This window comes from Nerophis lumbriciformis, linkage group LG04 (assembly GCF_033978685.3).
Source record: "Nerophis lumbriciformis linkage group LG04, RoL_Nlum_v2.1, whole genome shotgun sequence".
NCBI classification, from domain to species: Eukaryota; Metazoa; Chordata; class Actinopteri; order Syngnathiformes; family Syngnathidae; genus Nerophis; species Nerophis lumbriciformis.
Window position 1 is genome coordinate 62,672,501 of NC_084551.2, and position 12,864 is coordinate 62,685,364.

General features: G+C 42.4%; 1 protein-coding gene across 4 annotated transcripts in view; it reads left to right on the plus strand.

Moving 5' to 3' along the window:
• Nucleotides 1–12,864, plus strand: part of LOC133605426 (protein argonaute-3) — a 96,760-nt gene that overhangs the window by 31,407 nt on the left and 52,489 nt on the right. For all 4 annotated transcript variants that reach the window (XM_072913100.1, XM_072913101.1, XM_072913102.1 and 1 more), the window contains exons 2-3: nucleotides 5,072–5,243; nucleotides 5,320–5,440. In XM_072913100.1, coding sequence (XP_072769201.1) covers nucleotides 5,072–5,243; nucleotides 5,320–5,440 — 293 coding nt within the window. The remainder of the gene's footprint in view (nucleotides 1–5,071; nucleotides 5,244–5,319; nucleotides 5,441–12,864) is intronic.

A 12,864-nucleotide genomic window follows, 5' to 3' on the forward strand; every position in this document is an offset into this window, starting at 1 on the left:
TATTCACTTCTGTCCTTTGTTTAACATCATACTTGCAGACCTTTCGCAAGTGTCCTTTTTTCCAAAGGTCAGCTTAAAATGACAATTCTCAGTTTGTCTGACTTTTGTTCGCACAAGCAAAATAAAGCCGGCACATGACTGAGCCTGAATGTCTTTGAAGAGTAAATTCATTTCAGGCCTTCAGTTCAAAATGAAACTTTTTCTTGTATTGTTGCACTTTAAGATGTATTTAAATGAAAAGTGTGTAACAAATAAAATATATTATGTCTGGCGGGCGTTGTCTTACTCTGTTCAGCGGTCCTTGAACGCACCGTAAAAACACCTGCGTCTCTTTACCTCTAAAGAAAGATTGGTTGACATTGAGAGAGCACAGTTTGTATGTTTAATGTGCACAATTGGGCTCTCCTATTTCTGGGGCTGAGGTTGCTGAGGTAGTTAAAAAGCTCCTCGGTGGCAAGGCCCCGGGGGTGGATGAGATCCTCCCGGAGTTCCTTAAGGCTCTGGATGCTGTGGGGCTGTCTTGGTTGACAAGACTCTGCAGCATCGCGTGGACATCGGGGGCGGTACCACTGGATTGGCAGACCGGAGTGGTGGTTCCTCTCTTTAAGAAGGGGAACCGGAGGGTGTGTTCTAACTATCGTGGGATCACACTCCTCAGCCTTCCCGGTAAGGTCTATTCAGGTGTACTGGAGAGGAGGCTACGCCGGATAGTCGAACCTCGGATTCAGGAGGAACAGTGTGGTTTTCGTCCTGGTCGTCGAACTGTGGACCAGCTCTATACTCTCGGCAGGGTCCTTGAGGGTGCATGGGAGTTTGCCCAACCAGTCTACATGTGTTTTGTGGACTTGGAGAAGGCATTCGACCGTGTCCCTCGGGAAGTCCTGTGGGGAGTGCTCAGGGAGTATGGGGTATCGGACTGTCTGATTGTGGCAGTCCGCTCCCTGTATGCTCAGTGCCAGAGCTTGGTCCGCATTGCCGGTAGTAAGTCGGACACGTTTCCAGTGAGGGTTGGACTCCGCCAAGGCTGCCCTTTGTCACCCATTCTGTTCATAACTTTTATGGACAGAATTTCTAGGCGCAGTCAAGGCGTTGAGGGGATCTGGTTTGGTGGCTGCAGGATTAGGTCTCTGCTTTTTGCAGATGATGTGGTCCTGATGGCTTCATCTGGCCAGGATCTTCAGCTCTCGCTGGATCGGTTCGCAGCCGAGTGTGAAGCGACTGGGATGAGAATCAGCACCTCCAAGTCCGAGTCCATGGTTCTCGCCCGGAAAAGGGTGGAGTGCCATCTCCGGGTTGGGGAGGAGATCTTGCCCCAAGTGGAGGAGTTCAAGTACCTCGGAGTCTTGTTCACGAGTGAGGGAAGAGTGGATGGTGAGATCGACAGGCGGATCGGTGCGGCGTCTTCAGTAATGCGGACGCTGTATCGATCCGTTGTGGTGAAGAAGGAGCTGAGCCGGAAGGCAAAGCTCTCAATTTACCGGTCGATCTACGTTCCCATCCTCACCTATGGTCATGAGCTTTGGGTTATGACCGAAAGGACAAGATCACGGGTACAAGCGGCTGAAATGAGTTTCCTCCGCCGGGTGGCGGGGCTCTCCCTTAGAGATAGGGTGAGAAGCTCTGCCATCCGGGGGGAGCTCAAAGTAAAGCCGCTGCTCCTCCACATCGAGAGGAGCCAGATGAGGTGGTTCGGGCATCTGGTCAGGATGCCACCCGAACGCCTCCCTAGGGAGGTGTTTAGGGCACGTCCGACCGGTAGGAGGCCGCGGGGAAGACCCAGGACACGTTGGGAAGACTATGTCTCCCGGCTGGCCTGGGAACGCCTCGGGGTCCCACAGGAAGAGCTGGACGAAGTGGCTGGGGAGAGGGAAGTCTGGGCTTCCCTGCTTAGGCTGCTGCCCCCGCGACCCGACCTCGGATAAGCGGAAGAAGATGGATGGATGGATGGATGTCTGGCGGGCGTTGTCTTACTCTGTTCAGCGGTCCTTGAACGCACCGTAAAAACACCTGCGTCTCTTTTCCTCTAAAGAAAGATTGGTTGACATTGAGAGAGCACAACTTGTATGTTTAATGTGCACAATTGAATAGCTTACACAACAATGTGTTTTTTAAAAGTTTAGATGGAGGTATGTTGTTTCTTAATGGGGAAAGACGGTAATGTATCTTGTTTTCATGTTAGCATTCAAGCTAGCAAGCTGGCGCCAGTCGGTCCGCGAGTTTATCAAAGTGCAGTTTTCCATCTCGGTTTTTCGATCATTTTAATTCAAGACGGTAAGAGCGACCGTCGGGAGTTTCACCGCGGTCATCGTTATTACCGTTTATCGTTCCTTCCCTATTTGGGTGCTTTGCTGGGACAAATGAAACTGGGTGTTGCCCATTGGCCGCCTCTTGAGGGCACATGCTGTAGCTTCACTACACACAGAGAAATATGTCAAGAATGTATATCTTAATAATGTTGATTATCAACAGCTAATAAATACAACTCATTATTTCTTCAAAATGTTCAAATTGTCTAAAAGTTAAATATTGTAAACTACTGCACTGCAAAAACTGAAATATAAGTAAAATTAAATATCTCCAATAAGGGTGGTATTTGCTTATTTTCTGTCTTATAAGATAATTATTCTCACTAAGCAGATTTTATGTTAGATTCTTTTACTTGTTTTAAGTGTTTTGGTCCTAAATGATCTCAGTAAGATATTACAGCTTGTTGCTGAGATTTGATGACCTATATTGAGTAAAACATGCTTGAAACTAGAATATCAAGTGTTGCAAAGCTGTGTCATCAACACTCACAAGTATAAAACTACTTTTTTTAAAGTAATAATTTCTTATTTCAAGCATGGAAAAAAAATCATGACTTTGACACAATTGTGTCTCATAATTAAAACAGATGACAGCCAAATGGACTTTGCTGTTTTATTTTCAATGAAACAATAGAAAATATGTTCTCTCATAGTAGTACAGTTGGCACAGTACAGTAAACTGACAGTTAATATTTAAACATTTAACATTTCAAACAATTTTGAACAGAAATAGTTCATGCACATTCGGATAAATTCTTCAAAATGACAACAAAAAAAAATTGTCCGGGGGCTGGGCTGTAAAAAAATAAAAAAAATAAAAAAATAAAAAAAAATAAAATATATATATATATATATATATATATATATATTAGAGATGCGCGGTTTGCGGGCACAACCGCGGAGTCCGCGGATTATCCGCGGATCGGGCGGATGAAATTTAAAAAAATTAGATTTTATCCGCGGGTCGGGTCGGGTGGTTAACAAAAAATTAGATTTTAAATAGATTCAGGCAGGTGGCAGTTAAACCAATTCGGAAATATATATACATAGTTAAATGTTGTTACCCACATACGAAAAACGAGCAGGCACCTGCTGCATATGCCACAACAGAAGAAAAAAAAAAAAAGAGATGGACACTTTTACGGAGCGGAGAAGGGACGCCTCGCCGGGGTCCGGGACCGAGGCCCCTTCCCCCGAGAGGGCCCCACCGGGAGCCGTCGCTGAGGCGATCCGCGAGAAGGGCCCGACGCACGTCCAGGGTCACCACCGCACCCACCGCACCGACACCCCGCCTCGTCCGCCTTCGCCGCGGCCGGCGTCACGCGCAGCAGGTAAGCAGCTTACCTGCTCGCCACCCCCGTGGCCGGGGGCTCGTAACAGGGGTCACTCCGCGAGCTCCGCCCGCGCAGCTTACCTGCCCGCCACCCCTGTTGCCGGGGGCGCGTAACAGGGGTAACTTCGCGCGCAGTGCGCTCACGAAAGGGGTGGGGCTCACCCTGGTTGATATAGACAGCAGCTAGGACGGTGGCCATGGAAGTTGGAACCCGCTAAGGAGTGTGTAACAACCCACCTGCCGAATCAACTAGCCCTGAAAATGGATGGCGCTGGAGCGTCGGGCCCATATACCCGGCCGTCGCCTGCAGCGAGACGCGCTTGGAGGTGCGCTCAGCGCGGCTCCCATATGATTGCGCACTGGTGTGCGTCTGGGCCGTGACAGCGTGGCACGCGAATGTCTGTGCTGCATTGGATCGGTCTCCTTTCTTTAACAGGCAAAAGCTTTATAACCTCACTAATGCCTTGCATCGTCTATATTAGATATATAACAACGGGTGGATGCGGGCGGATGCGGTTCTGATCAAATGTTACATCGGGTGGATTGCGGATGGTTGACGACTTTCTGATGCGGTTGCGGATGAAATAATTGCCTATCCGCGCATCTCTAATATATATATATATATATATATATATATATATATATATATATATATATATATATATATATATATAATTATTTTTATTTTTTTCACAAATTTTCCTTGTGCACTAATTGACTGAAAGAGCACGCACTTGGCATGATGATGTCATGTTATCCATGGAAAAAAGCATTTTCAGACCATATGATTTGCCTGAGCAGCTAGGAGACCCCGAGAGTAACAAGCACTTGCCTTGTTGCCTTTCCATTAAGAACTAATTTTTAGTAGAAGTTTGCTGGTTTCAAGAAATGTAATGCCGAGCGCATATCAGTATGTCAAGATAATGGCACTAGCATTTACTTCATTTAAGAATATTTTTCAACATATTGAGCAAAAAGTTCTCTTTTTTTTCTACCAAGAAAAGTTCACTTGTTATTAGTGAGGATATACTTATTTTAATCTATTTTTGGGTTCATTGATGTTAGCTAATTTGACTTGTTTTGGAAAGTCTTGACAAGCCAAATTTTTTTGTTCTATTGGCAGATAATTTTGCTTAGTTCAAATAAAATACCCCTCATTTTTGTATTTATTTTCCTTGTTTTTGAACACTGACTTTTAATTGGTTCAGGCTCAAAGCAGCAAATAGACTGCAAAAACTTTCTTAGCCTTAAATTGGTAACTTAGTCTGCATTGAAATCCTAAACTCCAATAACTTTAGCACTACATACAAATGTATCACAATGTGCCTGTCAGTTTTGATGAGGGACTTCCTAAATATTAGCATGCACTGTAACCTTTTGATGCTTCCCATATATTTTGATTACAGCTTACCTTCTGTTCCCCTCTCTCCAGGAGCCGTTGGGGCCCAGTCCCTGTTCGCCATGCCTCGGCGGCCTGGCTATGGCACCATGGGCAAGCCCATCAAGCTGCTGGCCAATTGCTTCCAGGTGGAGATCCCCAAGATGGATGTCTACCTTTACGAGGTGGACATCAAGCCTGACAAATGCCCTCGACGAGTTAACAGGTAGCGTGCAACTCCCAGAAACTATCCGTGTTTTGTTTTATTGGCTGATTTTAATGCGCTTGGTTGTCTGTTACAGGGAGGTGGTGGACTCCATGGTGCAGCACTTTAAGGTGACCATCTTTGGGGATCGCAGGCCGGTCTACGATGGCAAGAGGAGTCTGTACACAGCCAACCCTCTGCCTGTGGCACCTACAGGGGTAAGATGGAGTACTATATCTTAGGGGAGTAACGGTACGTGTATTTGTATTGAACCGTTTCGGTACGGGGGTTTGGTTCGGAGGTGTACCGAACGAGTTTCCACACGGACATATTAAGTAGCGTAACGCACGTTGTGTAAACAATGCACACCGAGGCACAACACACGGCATGCTAGCAGCTAACGGGCTAGGATAGACTGACCATACGTCCTCTTTTCACCGGACATGTCCTCTTTTGCGGAGCTGTCCGGGCGGAGTTTCTTAAATGCCTCAAATGTCCGGCATTTTGAGTTAGGGTCGCGTGTATTTTCAATGTACGTTCAGGGTTAAGAAGGGGTTAAAAACAAAACAAACAGCAGCATTGGTGAGGGAGGGGCAGAGACAGAGAGAGAGAGAGAGTTATGATAAACGCGCATGCGTCGCCAGGCTCTGCTTTTTATCCATAGATTTATCACATTAAATTTTTTATTATCTATAGCAGGGGTGTCAAAAGTGTGCCTCGGAGGCCATTTGCGGCCCACAGCTAATGTTTTAAAGGCCCACGGCACATTCTAAAAATACTATTAAAATAAACAAAAACATAACAAAAGTGAGATAATAAAGCTTAAAGGTTAAATGTAATTTAGAAAATTTGCAATGTTGACTAATAAAACAAAGCTGTTTTTTTTCTTTCAAACTGTCATTGCTCAAAACATAATATTGAATCAAAATCAATGTTATTATGAATTATTGACCTATCCAAGGTTCCCATTACTTCACATCAAATATTCCACTAAGAAAAATATTTTTGGTGGAAGATTGTGCAAATTTGGTAAATAAATAACCCAAAAATGTATATTTTGTTGTTTTCTTACTGTACCGAAAATTAACCGAACCGTGACCTCTCAACCGAGGTACGTACCAAACCAAAATTTTTGTGTACCGTTACACCCCTACTACATCTACATCTACACTGAGTATAGTCTAAATGTGTTTTACCATGTTCTCTAGTTTATTTAATCAAATAGTCATACATTTAAACAGAAGGATGTTTATGCTTGTCAAAAATCCTTTACATGGGATGGGCTCCAGGCCGTCCGCGGCCCAGAGAGGGACAAGCGGTAGAAAAAGAACGGATGGATGATAAGTAGTGCTGTCCCGATCCGATATTGATATCAGGAAAAACAAGTAGGGGATTATATCGGCTTGCATGTAAAATGTCCTAAATAAACTCCTTAATACAGCGCATTTACTTGTGCAAATACAGCCAGTTAACATCTAAATGTCCTCCCATAAGCACACAAGGTTGGTCATTACTTGTATTTTAGTCAAATCATTTACAAAAGGTAAACATGATGGGAGCGAGCGAGCAGCTACACGGCTTCCTAGCACACAAGCCAGACGTGCCACATAAGTGTCTTTAATTGAACAATATTCATTTGTCAATACGAACATGTATCAAATGATTATTGTTGCATATTACTTACAGATATAACGTCTCCAAGGCAGAAGCGTCTTATATCCAGTAACAAACGTGTCCGTGCCTTTTGAAATTACTGCATCATGAGCTTAACTTGAATATTTTGGCCAAACAATTACCACTCCACTTCAATTTAAAGACAGTAGAAGTCCCTTTGCAGACAGTTAACAAGGAATAGGTCAGTGTTTTTCATACCTACCTTTTTAGGGATGTATACCATTCTGGACCGTTAAGATTCTGGACAGATGATATGGCGATCTGTATTTTGTTTTATCCGGTTGACCGTAGTAATTATGGCACACAGTCACATTCACTTCAGTTGCCATGGCGATGCATCGAAAATCAGCGTGTATTATTCACAAATAAGGAAGCAACACCAGACAAAAGTTTATAACACAATAATATTTACTCCTCAAAAGTCCCAGCTTAAAGTGAACGCGCTTTACTCACTACTGTCGCTACCGTGATTCAGCGATCCAGTGTTCATATACATAAAACAAGCGCACCTAGGTTTGGTTGTTATCATCAGTCATCAACAATTGAGAACAGAGAAATGGATATTGGAACAGTGTAGGTCTGACTTAGAGAGAGAGAGAGAGAGAGAGAGAGAGAGAATTGTCTCTGACAATCTTGCACTTTCCCTCTGCATGAAAGTTTAAAAGTAGCATATATTAATGTAGTATGAAGAAGAATGTTTTAATGTAGACACATAGATACACATATATATGGTGTATGGTGACATGGACTAAACCTATCCACATATACAGGTAAAAGCCAGTAAATTAGAATATTTTGAAAAACTTGATTTATTTCAGTAATTGCATTCAAAAGGTGTAACTTGTACATTATATTTATTCATTGCACACAGACTGATGCATTCAAATGTTTATTTCATTTAATGTTGATGATTTGAAGTGGCAACAAATGAAAATCCAAAATTCCGTGTGTCACAAAATTAGAATATTGTGTAAGGGTTAAATTTTGAAGACACCTGGTGCCACAAACTAATCAGCTGATTAACTCAAAACACCTGCAAAGGGCTTTAAATGGTCTCTCAGTCCAGTTCTGAAGCCTACACAAACATGGGGAAGACTTCAGATTTGACAGCTGTCCAAAAGGCAACCATCGACACATTGCACAAGGAGGGAAAGACACAAAAGGTTATTGCTGAAGAGGCTGGCTGTTCTCAGAGCTCTGTGTCCAAACACATTAATGGAGAGGCAAAGGGAAGGAAAAACTGTGGTCAGAAAAAGTGTACAAGCGATAGGGATCACCGCGCCCTGGTCAAGATTGTGAAAAAAAACCCATTCAAAAATGTGGGGGAGATTCAGAAGGAGTGGACAGCTGCTGGAGTCAGTGCTTCAAGATCCACCACCAAAAGACGCTTGAAAGACATGGGTTTCAACTGCCGCATACCTCGTGTCAAGCCACTGTTGACCAAGAAACAGCGCGAAAAGCGCCTCACCTGGGCTAAGGAAAAAAAGAGCTGGACTGCTGCTGAGTGGTCCAAAGTCATGTTTTCTGACGAAAGCAAATTTTGCATTTCCTTTGGAAATCGAGGTCCCAGAGTCTGGAGGAAGACAGGAGAGGCACAGGATCCACGTTGCCTGAAGTCTAGTGTAAAGTTTCCACCATCAGTGATGGTTTGGGGTGCCATGTCATCTGCTGGTGTCGGTCCACTCTGTTTCCTGAGATCCAGGGTCAACGCAGCCGTCTACCAGCAAGTTTTAGAGCACTTCATGCTTCCTGCTGCTGACCTGCTCTATGGAGATGGAGATTTCAAGTTCCAACAGGACTTGGCGCCTGCACACAGCGCAAAATCTACCCGTGCCTGGTTTACGGACCATGGTATTTCTGTTCTAAATTGGCCCGCCAACTCCCCTGACCTTAGCCCCATAGAAAATCTGTGGGGTATTGTGAAAAGGAAGATGCAGAATGCCAGACCCCAAAACGCAGAAGAGTTGAAGGCCACTATCAGAGCAACCTGGGCTCTCATAACACCTGAGCAGTGCCAGAAACTCATCGACTCCATGCCACGCCGCATTAACGCAGTAATTGAGGCAAAAGGAGCTCCAACCAAGTATTGAGTATTGTACATGCTCATATTTTTCATTTTCATACTTTTCAGTTGGCCAACATTTCTAAAAATCCCTTTTTTGTATTAGCCTTAAGTAATATTCTAATTTTGTGACACACGGAATTTTGGATTTTCATTTGTTGCCACTTCAAATCATCCAAATTAAATGAAATAAACATTTGAATGCATCAGTCTGTGTGCAATGAATAAATATAATGTACAAGTTACACCTTTTGAATGCAATTACTGAAATAAATCAAGTTTTTCAAAATATTCTAATTTACTGGCTTTTACCTGTATATGGTGTATCGTGACATGGACTAAACATATCCACATATATATGGTGTATGGTGACATGGACTAAACATATCCACATATATATGGTGTATGGTGACATGGACTAAACATATCCACATATATATGGTGTATGGTGACATGGACTAAACATATCCACATATATATGGTGTATGGTGACATGGACTAAACATATCCACATATATATGGTGTATGGTGACATGGACTAAACATATCCACATATATATGGTGTATGGTGACATGGACTAAACCTATCCACATATATATGGTGTATCGTGACATAGACTAAACATATCCACATATATATGGTGTATGGTGACATGGACTAAACATATCCACATATATATGGTGTATCGTGACATGGACTAAACATATCCACATATATATGGTGTATCGTGACATGGACTAAACATATCCACATATATATGGTGTATGGTGACATGGACTAAACATATCCACGTATATATGGTGTATCGTGACATGGACTAAACATATCCACATTTTAATAAAAGGCCATATCGCCCAGCCCTGAATTGAAGTAACATAATCATTCAATTTATAAATGGTCCTCTGAAGCAAGATAGCATCCGCTGACAGGTCTCTAGTTGCCAACTGACATCACGCCGCGTTTGCGTGGCCTCAAAACACACTTTGCTTAAATGCGTTTGTTCGTTCTGTCTCCTGACTCTACAAACTGGACCATCGAGCGTTACACTTGCTCACTGAGTCATTGTATTTATATAGTACACACTACTCAGTATTGATTCATATTATATATTTGATATGATATATCATGTAATCATATATCAGGTGTAAAATGTGGCATTTAAAAGGTCTGCATATTTATGCCATACATAAATATTTCCATTTGAGTGTAATGAATAAAAACACAGTGATGGATCTGCGTGGCCTTTACAAGATGAAGACATAAGAACTACCTTGCACTGTACCCGTTTAAGACTTAAAAAGCAGGTGTTAAAGGAAGACTTCCCAGCTGTGAGATGTTACATCATGTTGGTGGTGTACAACCTCTTGTGCTACTAAAAACGGTCATCAAAAAATGAATTTTTTCACATCTTTATTTACACCAAATACATATAGTACCGATGAATGCCGGTATCTATTAGGAATATCAATATTGGTTTCGGTGTCGATAAAATCCTAACAATATACATCCCTCCCAGCCATTGTTCCCTGAGTAATGTAACTTGATCAAGTTTATCTCAACATTGCACACTACAAACTAACACAAGTATATATTTATTCCTGCTGATACCATATAGGATCAATATCCGTATAGGACAATACTCAAGGCTCCAATATTGGTATCGGAAGTGAAAAAGTTGTATCGGTACACCCCTAATGACCAGCGCTTGTTGTTTTTAAGGTCATGCTGCAGTAACGCAAATCAAAGATCCTTAAAACCTCTAAAGGCTTAGTGGCCACATGCGTGGACAGCACCTTTTAGCTCTTATTTCCAAAATTGTGTACACTACTGAATTGCAGTGACGTGCGGTGAGGTTCATGACTGGTGAGGCACTGACTTCATCACAGTCAGAAAAGAGTATCTTATTCACCATTTGATTGGCAGCAGTTAACGGGTTATGTTTAAAAGCTCATACCAGCATTCTTCCCTGCTTGGCACTCAGCATCAAGGGTTGGAATTGGGGGTTAAATCACCAACAATTATTCCCGGGCGCGGCGCCGCTGCTGCCCACTGCTCCCCTCACATCCCAGGGGGTGATCAAGGGGATGGGTCAAATGCAGAGGACATATTTCACCACACCTAGTGTGTGTGACAATCATTGATACTTTAACTCATTGGCGTTGTTAGGCCTATTTTAGGGGGGCTCAAGCCCCCCTAAAATATTCTTAAGCCCCCCTAAATAATTTGGTGTTTTTTTGGTGTTTTTTTACAAATAAATGCCGACATATTCATTATAAAGTGGCCCAAATATGAGTTTAAATAAATAATCATATAACCTGTTATTATTCACTCAGTTTCCCCCCACTTCGTAGCGTAAGGTAGAGAGCCCCTTTCATGCATCGGTATCCAATCCATTCCACTTGTTCATATAGAAAATGCCCACATCACTCAAATTCCAGCCCGCATTTTCTCTGCGACCTTGCTTGCGGTCCTGCAGGTGTACGAAGCACATTATCTTCCTTTACAATGAGTGAAGCTGCACAAAACCTTGTGTGTGCAATTGTAAATCATTTATTTTTTAAGTTTTGAGTTTCTTGTAGAATCTATGTAAAGTAATATACATAAGCCTATTGTTAAAATAATGAAAAAAAACATCATTAAATATATTTGTTTTATTGTATTGTTACATTAATAGCTGTTTTATTATTATAGGATGGCTTGTTAAACATTTAATAGGATTTTCAGAGGGAGGAAAAACCAAGACATTTAATATAAAATGTAAAATGAATAAATACATAAAAAGAAAAAGAAAATATATGGTTAAAAGCCATCGTCCCGGGGAGCATTTCATTTCGTCCCGTGCATTTTTTTTAAATAATAATAATAACAATGAATAATTACTAAGTCTTTGTTAGCCGTTTGTGAAGTTTTGTGCTCGTGCGTAACATTCGTTTGCATCCTGTGCATCTCCTGGGGGCAAAGCCCCCCCTGTCCTTAAAAGCTAGTGACGCCCCTGCTTTAACTTAACTTTAACTTTACACATACAAACTGCGTAGCACACAAAAAAGCACATTTAATAAAAAAAACGTTATTATGGTCTGACCTTTACTTATAAGTGCGGGTACAGTGGTGTTCGGTGTGGAGGAGTTGTGAATGAATGAAATATGAAATCCGTGCTGCAGTCTGCAGGTGTACCTAATGTAGTGTCCTTGCAGTCGTTCACGGCTCCTCCGGCGCGAGCAATGTTGTTTTTGCACTTTTTGGCTTCTTAAGTGACTTTTTTTGGGTGGATTCGGTCTTGCACGTGGAGGGTTTGGGTGTGGGCTTTAGTTGGTGTGGCGTTCCCGTCGGTGGGTGCAGTCTGCGGCGAATGTGTCTTAAGCACCAGGAGGCGTGGTTACGCGTGCCTCAGCCAGTGCGTCTTCGCAGCAGTTTTATGATCGCTCAGCACAAGAAATACTTTACACACATACAGTTGTTGACAAAATACACTGTACATTATATACCTCAGCTAACTAAACTATGGAAATGTATAATATAATTCATATAGCAATACAGTCTCACTGCACAGCAGACCAGCAGTTAGCCGAGTCCGTCCATGTTGAGGCACTGAGTGACGCGCCTCGACTGGCTGCTGTTCACCGCACCGTCTCTTCTCAGTATTTGAACGGCAAATGTGAAAATTCAGCGATTTTGAATAAAAATAATCTAAAACTGGTGAAGTTAAATGGAAAATAACTTTATAGTATAATCACTGGATACATATAACAATTTAATATTTTTTTTTTCTTTTTACATTTTTTTCTTTCCATGATGGCAGGTGAGGCCCCGCCTCACCTGCCTCTAGTGACCTCACTTCACTGCTGAATTGTGATCTTATGGCTGCTTATGTGGACACTTATACTGCCATCTGGTGGTGTCAGAAG